Genomic DNA, 12,804 nt, shown 5'->3' with positions numbered 1-12,804 from the left:
GAGCCATTTTTTTTCTAGTTATTAGAGGGCCCATTCTATGGACAGAAGGGATTGCAATCTAAGCCATCACAATAGCCATTTGATGTTGGTGTAGGGCTCTTAGGTACTCAATTTTTACTCAGAAAAAGCACAGCGCTCTCTCCGGAGCATAGCTCTGTCCAGAAAATAGCATTTTCCATTTGGTCCTAGGGATAAGGCTTCTCAGGCACTTGTGTGATTATAATACTGATTTTGGAGACTGACAGGATGTTGTTCTTCTGAATGCCATTGCATGACCTCCATATATGGGGGAGGCTGAGGTGGCCTCAGAGCCACAGCTTCATCCTGAGAAACATCTGTTTTGTTTCAAAGCAACAAGAATAGGAGCTACTTTACATGTGGAAATATTAACGACAAATGATTCATGAAACTGGGCCAGAATCACGTTTTTCCTTGATTTATCACATGCTATTTTTTCCTTCTGTTCTTTGACCACCTTTCCGCAAACCACTTGATGAAGAACATCAACTACTAGAGAAATAAAATGGGACTATAGCTCATGACAGAGACCATTCATAAATTCAAAGATATATAGAGGCCCCATCTAGAAATTCATATGTAATCTTTGCAAATGTTACAAATCTGAGGGTTTTTATTTTAAGGTCCCCTAAGAGACAAAATATTTGAAAATGCACATCCCTGGTTTCTTTTTCCCATGTGATTACCTTCCTTCTCTTCCTGTACTTTCAGATTAACATTATAATCAAATAGAAATACACCTCTCAACAAACAGACTGGTGTTTCCAGCCAGAGTACATGAGAAGAGGGACAGATGCAATTTCCATATTGTCCAAACAAATGCATTTATTTCAGGTCAACTATTGAGGAAATTCAGCAATGTTCCTAAGGAGACAAATACAATATGTTGGTTCAGAGCATACTGGCTGGGTTTGAATCCTGGCTCTGTCCCTTATTAGCTATGTAGATGTGGACCCATTACTAAACTCTCTGTGCCTGGGTAGCCTAATCTGTACCATGGGGTAAGACCAGATCATGCCTCAAAGGGTGGTATTATGTTACATGAATAATTAGAACTACATATCTGTTGGGGTGGCTGGTGGCTCAGTCAGTTAAGTGTCCAACTCTTGGCTTTGGCTCAGGTCATGATCTCACAGTTCATGAGTTCAAGTCCCACACTGGGCTCTGTACTCACAGTGTGGATCCTGCTTGGTATTCTCTCTCTCTCTCTCTCTCTCTCTCCCCCTCCCACACGTGTTCTCTCTCTCAAAATAAATAAAGAACTATATATCTGTATGTAGTAAATATACACTAAGTGTTATTGATTATTTTTTTTAAATGTTTGTTTATTTTTGAGAGAGAGAGCACAAGTGGGAGAGGGCAGAGAGCAAGGGAGACGCAAAATCTGAAGTAGGCTCCAGGCTCTGAGCTGTCAACACAGAGCCCGACACGGGGCTCAAACTCACAGACCACGAGATCATGACCTGAGCTGAAGTCAGACGCTCAATCAACTGAGCCACCCAGGCACCCCTGTTATTGATTATTATAGAAGTTTCAAAATAAATAATCCTCCCAGTGCCCATTAGAAAATACAGAATTACTGGATTTTAGAGTTTTTCTGCACAAATTGCAATAGCAATTTCTTAAAAACATTTTGTGATAAAATGGTAATAGATGAAAAGAAGTGTCATTATAAACATAATATTATTTCCAGATTGAGGAAAATATAGTATATTAAGTCTTTAAGATTTAGAAGTACATTCTGAGACACAAGATGAAATTATTCCCTGAAACCTGACTTTTAAGATAATACACAAATAAATGTATAAAATTTTTAAAAATTTAATGATCAATGCAACATGCATCTCTCTTTGACAGATCCAAAGAGAAGTAGAAATTAGTAATAGTCTTGAAGAAAGAGTTAAGAGACTCTTGAGAGTTAAGAGTTAAGAGACCACTAAATTTGTGACCATAAACCACAAGGAAAAAGAAAAACTCATTACTACCTCACTTGCCCCTAGCAATCCAGAACATTCTCTAGAAATTGACATCTTTTCAATTGGCAGTGAACTTCGTGTATTCACCTGGCAGTGAATTTTGTGACTAAATCCCAGTGGTAATTTTATGTCACGTATCCTTTACCACAATTTAAAAAAATTTTTTTTAAAGAGAGGACCTTGGAAAACTCATGAAGTCCTCAAATACTTTTGGAAAAACTACTCCTTTTATGATGATGTGAAAGTCAAGCATGAAGTGTTATTACATCAGAGCATTACAAGCTCCCCTAAACACTCAACTGTATTTATTCTTTCTGAGAATTAATGCACTGGTGAAATTAAAAGCTATATTCTGTTTAAATAAATTTATGTTAAAAGAAAAACTGAAATCGTAATTTATGAGACATAAAGAGAAGTGAGCAAATGATGACACCTTTTTAGGGACTGCCACTAAGCATCTCCCAAAACTACATGCACTGTCCTCAGTCCTGCATGGGCACTCCCCAGAGCTGATGAGTCTGGCTGTGTCTCTGCCTCAGGCAAGCCATTTGATATCTGGACTTCACTTCTCATTTTCCAGAATGAAAACCTTGGGCTAGTATGATCTCCTAATATACCTGGTGGCTCAAACATTCTGTAATTCTATCACTGTTGCAGACTCCAGCACTGATACCTGATTTGAAGCCTCTTTTTCCCAAGCATGAAAATGATCATCTTAGGTAACCAAAGAATCCTAGAAATAAGTGTGGACTGTCAAAATGTTTTTTATTCTTGCTGCAGGATTTTATCTACTGCCAAAGCAATTTTATAAAAACTTCTACTCAGTATTCAAGAGATACATTTCTTTTCCCCAGAGAGAATTAATCATAGGCAAGGACTGGAAAAGGCAGTTTCCCCAGATGAAGCTTAAGCACACTCCCGCTGAGAAACTCATTCTATTTTAATTTGCCAATTAAAAGTGGCCTGGGAAATCACACATTGTTGTTATCTCATTAAAAATACTATACTTGTCACTCTCTTTCCTCTCTCTGGAAAAAGAACACTCAAGTAGCCCAGCTGCTCCCCACAGCTTAAATTTGATAGTACCCTTAAAAGATTGGCTTTATCTAGGGTCCATTGAGGATGGCACCTTCTGCTGTTATTACTGCCACGAATTCCACAGATCTCTAGTCACTGACACTATTTATTGGATATTTACTATATCCATGAAATTTACTAAGCATTGAGAAGTTTAAAAGGTACTAAAAAGCTTGTATTCAGCAAATTAATGGCCACTTTCATTGCAAAACAGAGCCTTGTATCAAGGTCTTTTAAAGATCCCAGCCGTAGCATCTTTTGGTTCTATTTGGCTCTTATTCGATCCCTCCCCATCTGTCTTGCTGATCCGTGGAATGCCATTACAAGCATGGTACTGATGGTTGAGATTACACCCCTGTAATAATTTTTAAAAGCTCAATCTTTGTTGGCATGACAGTCACAAATTGCCTACTCTTATAAACTATATATTGAGTTGACATCATGTATGGGGAAATAGAATGATTTGAATTGGTTATTTGTTACTACTTCTCAGTTTCTAGTGAACCATAAAATGACTATAGGGCAGGAGAAAGCTGGAAATACTGCAAAGATTTTGAATAATGGCTTGTATTTAATAATGCCCCTCTGAATAATGTAATAATAAATGATAAAGTCACGCCACTGACTTCCTGCATGTACTTGAACATGATTCTGTGTATATACCTGCAGGTTATTATGTATTGCCAAAGATACATCCTCAAGGAGTCCATTGACTTCTGCTTAATAAAAACATAAATTACTATAGCTCACTGGGGGAAAGGCACTCTGCCTGTCTTTACTCAAAGGGTATGATTACCTTATTGCCTTGAAATCCCTTCGGGCCTGGATCCCCTGGAGGTCCACTAATGCCCTGCTCCGAGGTGAAAACCAACAATTAGTTCTATATATATAAAAGGCCAACCAAGAAGGAATTATTCATTAAGGTCCCTAGAGATCCTGAATTTAGAAGTCAGACTAAATATCTCAGAGTTAAGTTAGGGTTAAATGTGACTGAGAAATGGAATGAGATAAAATTCCTCCTGTCAAATAGGCAGCTTCTAAAATACTATACTTAAGCTGAGAACAAACATTTATTAATGAGGTGTTTGCTTTCTAAGCCTGTTTCCAACCTTATCCCTGTGCTGGACACCCTTCTTAAAGAATTTTGAATGAGCAACTTTTTTAAATAGCTAAGGCATTTATAACTGGAAGTTGGAGCTTCCAATGACCCTGTGATAACCAGAGTTACTGCCCTGTGTTGACACAATTCCAGACCAGAGCAAAGGAGTTGATGGTTAATTAGATGCTGTCTGGGAAATCTTGAGCCAAGTTACAATTTTCAGTAGACTTTTTGAAATACATAAATGAACTCTTCATATACATACATCCTCCCCCCCCCCATGAAAACTTTAGACTGGGCAAGTCCCCAGACTGGGAAAAAACTGATCTAAATTATTTTCTGAAATCCATGGAATATGTCTAACTTAAATAAATGCCTTCAAAATCTTTTCCATGCTATTGAACATTAAGTACTTATAATGAGCATTCCATGTTTTTGAATATTAAGTACTGTATCTAAATTACACATAGTGTAATTAGATAAAATGCATAGTTCTTCCAACTATATTATACTAGCAAAGCAAAAATAGTTACATCCTTCTTTTAACTGCTTTGACTTCACTCATCTTCCTAACTCGAATTTTTAAACTTCTATCCCTCTACTAAGTAAACTCACCTGCTGGTACCTATCTTTGGGGAGCCTGAATTAGTCATTCAAAACATTAGGGCAGTGATTTCCAAACTTTGTTGCACATTGAAATCACCTGGGGATCTTTAAAACTACTGATGCCTGGCTCCAATCCCTAGACATTCTAATTGAATTGGCAGAGGGAGCAAATGGGCAAACAGATTTTTAAAGCTTCCTAGGTGATTCTAATTCAGATATAGATTTGGTTTAGCCTCTTTACCTGAAGTCCTCTGGGTCCCTTTGGTCCATACGGCCCTAAGGATCCCTGTGGAATAAAATTAATGGTAAGTTGCTCTAAGTATCCATCTTCAAAATGCAATGATTTTAGGTAGAGGAGAAAAGAATGTGTTCTCAGTGATGGCCAATCTTCCCACTTTATCCAAACAGCAAAGCAAACCGATACATTGTCAACAAAATGATCCTAAATAATAAGCCAATTTGAGGTCAGATTTTCCTTCAGTAAACTCCATGAAAACAGTTTTAGATGTAAGTCCTTCACCTGTATATTGAAATTTTGGTCAGAGCAAACAATTTATTCCTTACAATTCCTTAGAAAAAGTACAGTTGGTGGAATATTGTTTCTTTCCAACAAGGCAAAATCAGTTAAATTAACAATTTAGTGAGTTTCCACAATGTCTAGATCACTCTTTTGCCCATCTTCAAGACATGCAACTTGACAAAACACTGTTTATACTCAATACTCTCTAATAGAAGATATTGCAATATGTTCCATAACTAGGAAACCCTTTGAAATTTATTTTTATGAGAATATAGTATAGTCTAATCACTCTTTTCTCAGATTTTCATTTTTCTGCTTAGCAAAATATAACCTGTTCACAATAGACACACCTTGGCAATTAAAGGAAAAAAGTAAAGAAACAGAAAAAAATCACACAGAAGCAACTGCTATTAACATTTTAGGCATATAGAATATTTTTCTTCAAATAATTGATTCAAGTGTGTATACAATCTTGTGTCCTACTTATTTGGTCTTCCATTGTATCAAAAATATTTTTCCGTGTAATTAAAAACTCTTAGTAAATGGAAAAATATTCAAGAATATGTATCTATTATAATTTACTTATTTCCCTAGTTTTGGCATTTAAATTGTTTCTGATGATTATTATTTTAAATAATATTATAATGAATATCTTTGTTTATAAGTCATGTCCAACTTGTGAAAGATTCCTGAAGGTAATGTCCTGGAAGAGGATGACAGACACAGAGATGATGAACACATTCAAGGCTCTCTCGCTCTCTTTTGTGTCTCACACCAATACATGGGAAGAAAAAGCAAAGCTTCCCTCCATAGTTTGCTCAGATTTCCATTCTTACTACCTGAGTAGAGAATGTGCATCTCCACCTTAACAGACACCCCCATCAATGCTGAGTATTGTCTATTATCCCAGTGTTTGCTAATTTGATAAGTGAAATAATATTTTAATGTGTTAATTTCACTTCTCTGATCGCTGATGTATTGGGTTTTTTTCACTTATTAGCCATTTATAGTTCCTCTCTTGTGTCTCTTCATGTTCTTTATAGTCTGACTTAAGAACTTATATGAACTCTTCATGTCAAGGACGCTGTATTTCATTGACTCTAGACATGCATTTTTTTTCAGATCTTTACATCTCTAATATCAAGATACGTCTTATAATCAATTGCATCTTCTGTTTGTAATTGGCAGCACTTTTTCTTTCTTTTTGGCACAGAATATAATAGGGCATTTCACAACCCCTGGCATCTTAGTCAATGAAGTATGATGATTAGCTCTTTATCAACCATTCTCATTTCAAACAGTTTTCAACAGTTACTGTTTAACTTTCATTTTTGTTCTTCTCTGTCCCCTTCTGTATTTTCAAGTCTGTGTCCACCTCCCATTTTCAATTACCCTCCAGGCAGAATCCATTCATTACTACAGTTTTCATTTTGCCCAGAGATAATTATCAAGCCTACATTTTTTTTCAGATCCACCTGGCCTTTAACTCTACAGTACTTTAAAAGCTTTCACAAAAGTCTCAAGCTATTTAAAGTGCTTAGTTACATAGGCCAGTGTTATCATCTATTCTCTGCTTTTCACCTTCTGCCTCATTTTTTCTCCTTGACTCTCTCCCATAATTAAAATACAGATATTGAATGAGTTGAGTATCTTGGTAGCATGCTGTTAATAGTTCTTCACTATAATGAAAACTATTTTTACTCTGTACATTTTTGGATGCTCTGTCATTAAGTTTCAAATGTACTGTCTGTATATTTCTGACCCATTTAATATTGTCTCCATTTTAAATACTTAATTCATATTTATTTTTTAACGAAAGGTTAAGACCCACCCAATTGCCTGTGGCGTACTGCAGTTTCAAAATTTCAATCCCCTATCTATGCCTAGTTCTGCCACATTATTTATAACTATTTCATTAACTTATTCCATAGAGTTCTTCACTCTATTTTGGAAAGTGCTTGTCAGTGTTTACATCTGGAAAACAATTCCAGATGCAAAGACCCAACTGGAGCTTGAACTGACTTTGCTGGTTAAATTATCCTTTTTTGCCATAAAATTCCATAGGCCTAGCCTCAAAGGTTAGGGGGCCACAAAGCACCGTCTTAAAGATCCATATGAAAGGTATGTGGAGGCTCCATTAAGTAAAGTTAGGTATAGTTTTGTTTTCTGCTTCATGTTTTACAGACGTGAAAATTGAGCCAGTAACTTTCCAACTCCAGGAGTGAGAGCAAGGTAATGCATCCCAGGAATTTCCTCTTAGGGAAACTCAGCCCAAAGGGATCCCAGCTGTTAGCATTTTAAAAACATGTTCCTTACTTTGTCACCTTTTATTCCTGGTTTTCCACATTCTCCATTTTCACCCTAAAAAATAAAGAAATGAAACAAATAAGAAGACCTTTGCAGTCGTTTGGGGTTAGGATGTTTTAAAAAGTTTTCTTATGACATAAGCACTCTGATGGGTTTTACAGAATTTTATCCTGAATCCTGTGGGTTATTTGGGCATTACACTCTGAAAAATTTTATCCATGAGTCCTCTTCCACTTGACAGAATCAAATCAGTGATACCACCTAGTAAGGTTTGACATTTTTGAAAGGGAGATGACATTTAAAGGAAAGAAACTAAGGTTTACCGAGTATCCACCATATGCTCTTTGTGATTTAAGTGAATCCACATTACAGCTCAATGAGATCAGTTTTACAGTTGTATTTTATAGATGAGAAAACTTAAGTTCACCCAGATAACTTTCCTCAAATAAGCAGCTCTGATTCAGAGTCCCTATTTTTGCCACACTATACTCCACCCTGAGTACCAGCTTTGATCAATTAGTAGTGTTTGCCCAGAGAACTGTGAGAGAAAGGTCCTGAGACCACATCATGGCTTGGTGGGGAAAGGAGCCAGGAAGAATTAGCAAGGTCTGCTGGGGACGGGCATGGTGGCAAGAATGCCATATATTTCCAACACACTCTACTGCCCTGCCTTTCCTGGCATATTAATGAAAAAAGAACTAACATTTAAATTGTGCTTTACAGTTTATGATTAATTTTATTTAGCAGACATTATCTCAGGTAAGCTGACATTAACTGTCTGACACAGATATTATTAGCCCAATTTTACAGACTGAGAATTTGTGATTCAGAAGGTTAAGTACCTTGCTCATGTAGAATGAGAATTGGGACCTCTGAATACTAATCCATTGTATCAGACTTCTAAGATTTGCATAATTAGAACCAAAATGTATCAAAGGCAATTAGAAAAACAGCTAAAGTTAAAATTTTCAAGTGCTTTCATGCTTTTATCTGAGCCTCAAAGCAACTGATTAAAAAATTTTTTTATATGAGCCTCAGCAATCAGACAACACAAAGAAATAAAAGGCACCCACATCAGCAAGGAGGAAGTCAAACTTACACTCTTTGCAGACGACGTGATACTCTGTGTGGAAAATCTAAAAAACTCCACCAAAAAACTGTGAGAACTGATCCATGAATTCAGCAAAGTTGCAGGATATTGAATCAATGTATAGAAATCAGTTGCATTTCTATACACCAATAATGAAGCAGCAGAAAGAGAAATCAAGGAATCGGTTCCATGTACAATTGCACCAAAACCCATAAAATACTTAGGAATAAACCTAACCAAAGAGGTGAAAAATCTACACACTGAAAACTATAAAACACATTAAAAAGATTGCAGAAGACACAAAAAATGGAAAAGCATTCCATGCTCATGGATTGGAAGAACAAATATTGTTAAAATGTCAATGCTACCCAAAGCAATCTACATATGCAATGAAATCCCTCTCAAAATAACACCAGGATTCTTCACAGAGCTAGAATAAATAATCCTAAAATTTGTATGGAACCAGAAAAGACCCAAATAGCGAAAGCAATGCTGAAAAAGAAAACTGGGGCACCTGGGTGGCTTAGTCAGTTAAGTGTCTGACTTAGGCTCAGGTCATGATCTCACTGTTTGTGAGTTTGAGCCCTACGTCAGGCTCTGTGCTGATAGGTTGAAGCCTGGAGCCTGGAGCCTGATTCAGATTCTGTCTCTCTCTCTCTCTCTCTCTGCTCCTCCCCACCCTCTCTTTCAAAAATAAATAAACCTTAAAAATAAATTAGAAAAAGAAAACCAAAGGTGGAGGCATCACAGTTCCAGACTTCATGCTGTATTACAAAGTTGTAATCATCAAGACAGTATGTTACGGCACAAAAAAAGACACTCAGATCAATGGAACAGAATAAAGAACCCAGAAATGGACCTACAAATGTATGGCCAACTAATCTTTGACAAAGCAGGAAAGAATATCCAATGGAAAAAAAGACAGTTTCTTCAGCAAATGGTGTTGGGAAAACTGGACAATGACATGCAGAAGAATGAACCTGGACCACTTTCTTACACCATACACAAAAATAAACTCAAAATGGATGAAAGACCTAAATGTAAGACAGAAAGCCATTAAAATCCTACAGGAGAAAACAAGCAAAAACTTCTTTGACCTTGGCCGCAGCAACTTCTTACTTGACATGTCTTCAGAGGCAAGGGAAATAAGAGAAAAATGAACTATTGGGACCTCATCAAGATAAAAAATCTTCTGCATAGCAAAGGAAACAGTCAGTAAAACGAAAAGGCAACAGATGGAATGGGAGAAGATATTTGCAAACGACATATCAGATAAAGGGTTAGTATCGAAAATCTATAAAGAACTTATCAAACGCAACACCCCCAAAAAAAACTAACACCCAAAAAATGAGCAAAAAAACGTGAATAGACACTTTTTCAAAGAAGACATCCATATGGCTAACAGACACATGAAAAAAATACTCAACATCACTCAGCATCAGGGCTGATGTGGCAAATCAAAACCACAATGAAATTCCACCTCTGACACCTGTCAGAATGGCTAGCATTAACAACTCAGGCAACAACAGATATTGGTGAGGTTACGGAGAAAGAGGAATGCTTTTGCACTGGAGGTAGGAATGGAAACTGGTGCAGCCACTCTGGAAAACAGTATGGAGGTTCCTCAAAAAATTAAAAATAGAACTACCCTATGACCCAGCAATTGCACTACTAGCTATTTATTCAAAGGATACACGAGTGCTGATTCGAAGGGGCACATGAACCCCAACGTTTATAGTAGCACTATTGACAATAGCCAAAGTAAGGAAAGAGCCCAAATGCCCACCAACTGATGAATGGATAAAGAAGATGTGTTATATATACAATGGAATATTACTCGGCAATCAAAAAGAATGAAAACTTGCCATTTGTAACAATGTGGATGGAAAAAGAGTGTATTACGCTAAGTGAAATAAGTTAGAGAAAGATAAATACCATATGATTTCACTCATATGTGGAATTTAAGATACAAAACAGATGAACATAAGGGAAGGGAGGCAAAAATAATATAAAAACAGAGAGGGAAACAAATGATAAGAGACTCTTAAATACAGAGTACAAACTGAAGGTTGCTGGAGAGGAGGTGGGTAGCGGGATGGGTAAATGGGCAAGGGGCATTGAGGAGGACACTTGTTGGGATGAGCGCTGAGTGTTACATGTAAGTGATGAATCACTAAATTCTATTCCTGAAATTATTATTACACCATATGTTAACTAACCTGGATTTAAATTAAAAATAGAATAAAATCAAATAAAAATGTTTTATTTGAGCATAATTGACACACAGTGTTACATTAATTTCAGGTGTACAACATAGTGATTCAACTTCTCTATACACTATGCAATGTTCACCGCAAGTGAAGCTACCATCTGTCACCATACGATGCTGTTACAATATCATTGACTCTATTCCTTAAAAGCCATTCATATATTTAAGATATGGCAACTCAACTGGAGAAGTTAAATGAATTACTTAAATGCACATGCTAGCCAGTGGCTCCTAGTCCAGTGCCCTCACCACTGCTTTATCATCCATGTGCTGTAAGCATGCTTCTCAAAATGCCACCTCACAGTGACATAAGAAACTTGCACTACAATGATCAGTGCCCTGCTTCCTTCATTAAAGAAGTCATGCTGTGAAAAATGAGTGTCAACTGAACTAAACAGTGTGTTTAGTGATATAGTGGGTTTATATTCTGGTGCAATCTTTATGTCATGACAAAATACCATCAAGCAGTTCACAGGTTGACGGCCAGCATACAGACCACACTTTGAATAGCTCCGCTCTAAGAAGGGAAATAAGCATTGTAACCACCAATTATGGATCCAAAGTCCAAACCTTTACATTACTGCTAATCCCCACAGCAGATTAGATTAGAGAGAGAGAGAGAGATCTCCATTCATAGATGAGGAAAAGGAGACTCCGAGGGATTAAATAGTTTGCCTGTGACCACAAGCTTGAGTCTGTTAGATTCCCAAGTCCATGGTCATCAGCCACTCAAAGCTGAACAAGGCATACCACCATGGTCTGCAAGATAGTTTCCACTAGCCTAGAGTACTACATGGGGTGTCGCTGGCATCAGGAGCAAGAAAGAGGGAGGTACAATTCCTAGATCCAGCTATGCCTCTGCTCAAAAGCAATCTGTTCTCTCTCCACATCATATTGTGAGTCAGACTGACCCAGGAAAAACTGAGCTTTCACTTAGAACAAGTTGAACATTTATTTCTGAATGCAAATGGAAACTCACTCTTGAAGAGTCAATTAGAAAGCAATTAATTTAATAATGTTGGATGGGAATAAATGAGTCAACCACCAAAATATAAAACAGAAAAGTACCATAAATACACTCAAAATTCTTTTGGCCAGAATTCACATTCCATTTGTCCAGACAGATTTGTTAGCTATAGGTCCTGAGGAACAGCATTTGTTTTGGGGGCAGACTTCCATCAATGAAAATATTGTACTCCTGTTATTCGCCTTTGTAAAGGCGTTTTCTTTTTTGGTGGGCTCAGTAATCCCTGTGGAATGGCCACAATTACAATTTCACAGAGCAAGTGCTTCAGAAAGCTATGAACAGATTAGCTCTGTTCCCAGCCTCTGATTTCTGATGCTGCTGTTCATGGTGAAATTCTGGTTTGAATGTCAATGGTTCAGGGTCACTCTACCCTGACAACTTGTATTTTCCAAATGAGAGCTCCACCAGTGATTCTATTATTTCCCAGAAGGTTAAAATGAGTCTTTTCATATATATAAATATATAAACACACACATATATACTATATTTGTAGTATACTATATGCTATATAATATATATATAGTATATATACATAGCACTACATATACTATATAGTGTGTGTTTATGCATGTGTGTGTGTGTGTGTGTGTGTGTGTGTGTATGTATATATATTTAGTGTTCATGAGTAGCTCATATTATAAATCAAGATGGGGGGCCTGTATAATTTTCTTCAACTATACATAGGACAATTTTATAATCATCAAATTTTCTTAAATTTCCTATTTTATCATTTGTTCTCTGCCTCTTCATAACAGCACCTTGCATTTTATCGACCAGCAAACAGCTTATAAGACATTGTCACATCCATTATTTCA

General features: G+C 36.8%; 2 protein-coding genes across 2 annotated transcripts in view; one reads left to right on the top strand and one right to left on the bottom strand.

Annotated features, from left to right (window-relative positions):
* Positions 1-12,804, top strand: part of MIOS (meiosis regulator for oocyte development) — a 124,325-nt gene that overhangs the window by 17,072 nt on the left and 94,449 nt on the right. The gene's annotated exons all lie outside the window — the stretch shown is intronic.
* COL28A1 (collagen type XXVIII alpha 1 chain) overlaps positions 1-12,804 on the bottom strand; it is a 177,858-nt gene that overhangs the window by 137,977 nt on the left and 27,077 nt on the right. Inside the window, exons 9-11 of the mRNA XM_086695633.1 lie at positions 7,613-7,657; positions 5,018-5,062; positions 3,868-3,921 (exon numbers count right to left, since the gene is read on the bottom strand). Coding sequence (XP_086551759.1) covers positions 3,868-3,921; positions 5,018-5,062; positions 7,613-7,657 — 144 coding nt within the window. The remainder of the gene's footprint in view (positions 1-3,867; positions 3,922-5,017; positions 5,063-7,612; positions 7,658-12,804) is intronic.

This window comes from Puma concolor, chromosome A2 (genome assembly GCF_028749965.1).
Source record: "Puma concolor isolate L17-30 chromosome A2, mPumCon1.1.hap2, whole genome shotgun sequence".
Lineage (NCBI taxonomy): Eukaryota > Metazoa > Chordata > Mammalia > Carnivora > Felidae > Puma > Puma concolor.
The sequence above is the reverse complement of the archived record's forward strand: the minus strand, read 5'-3'. Positions and strand labels throughout refer to the sequence as shown.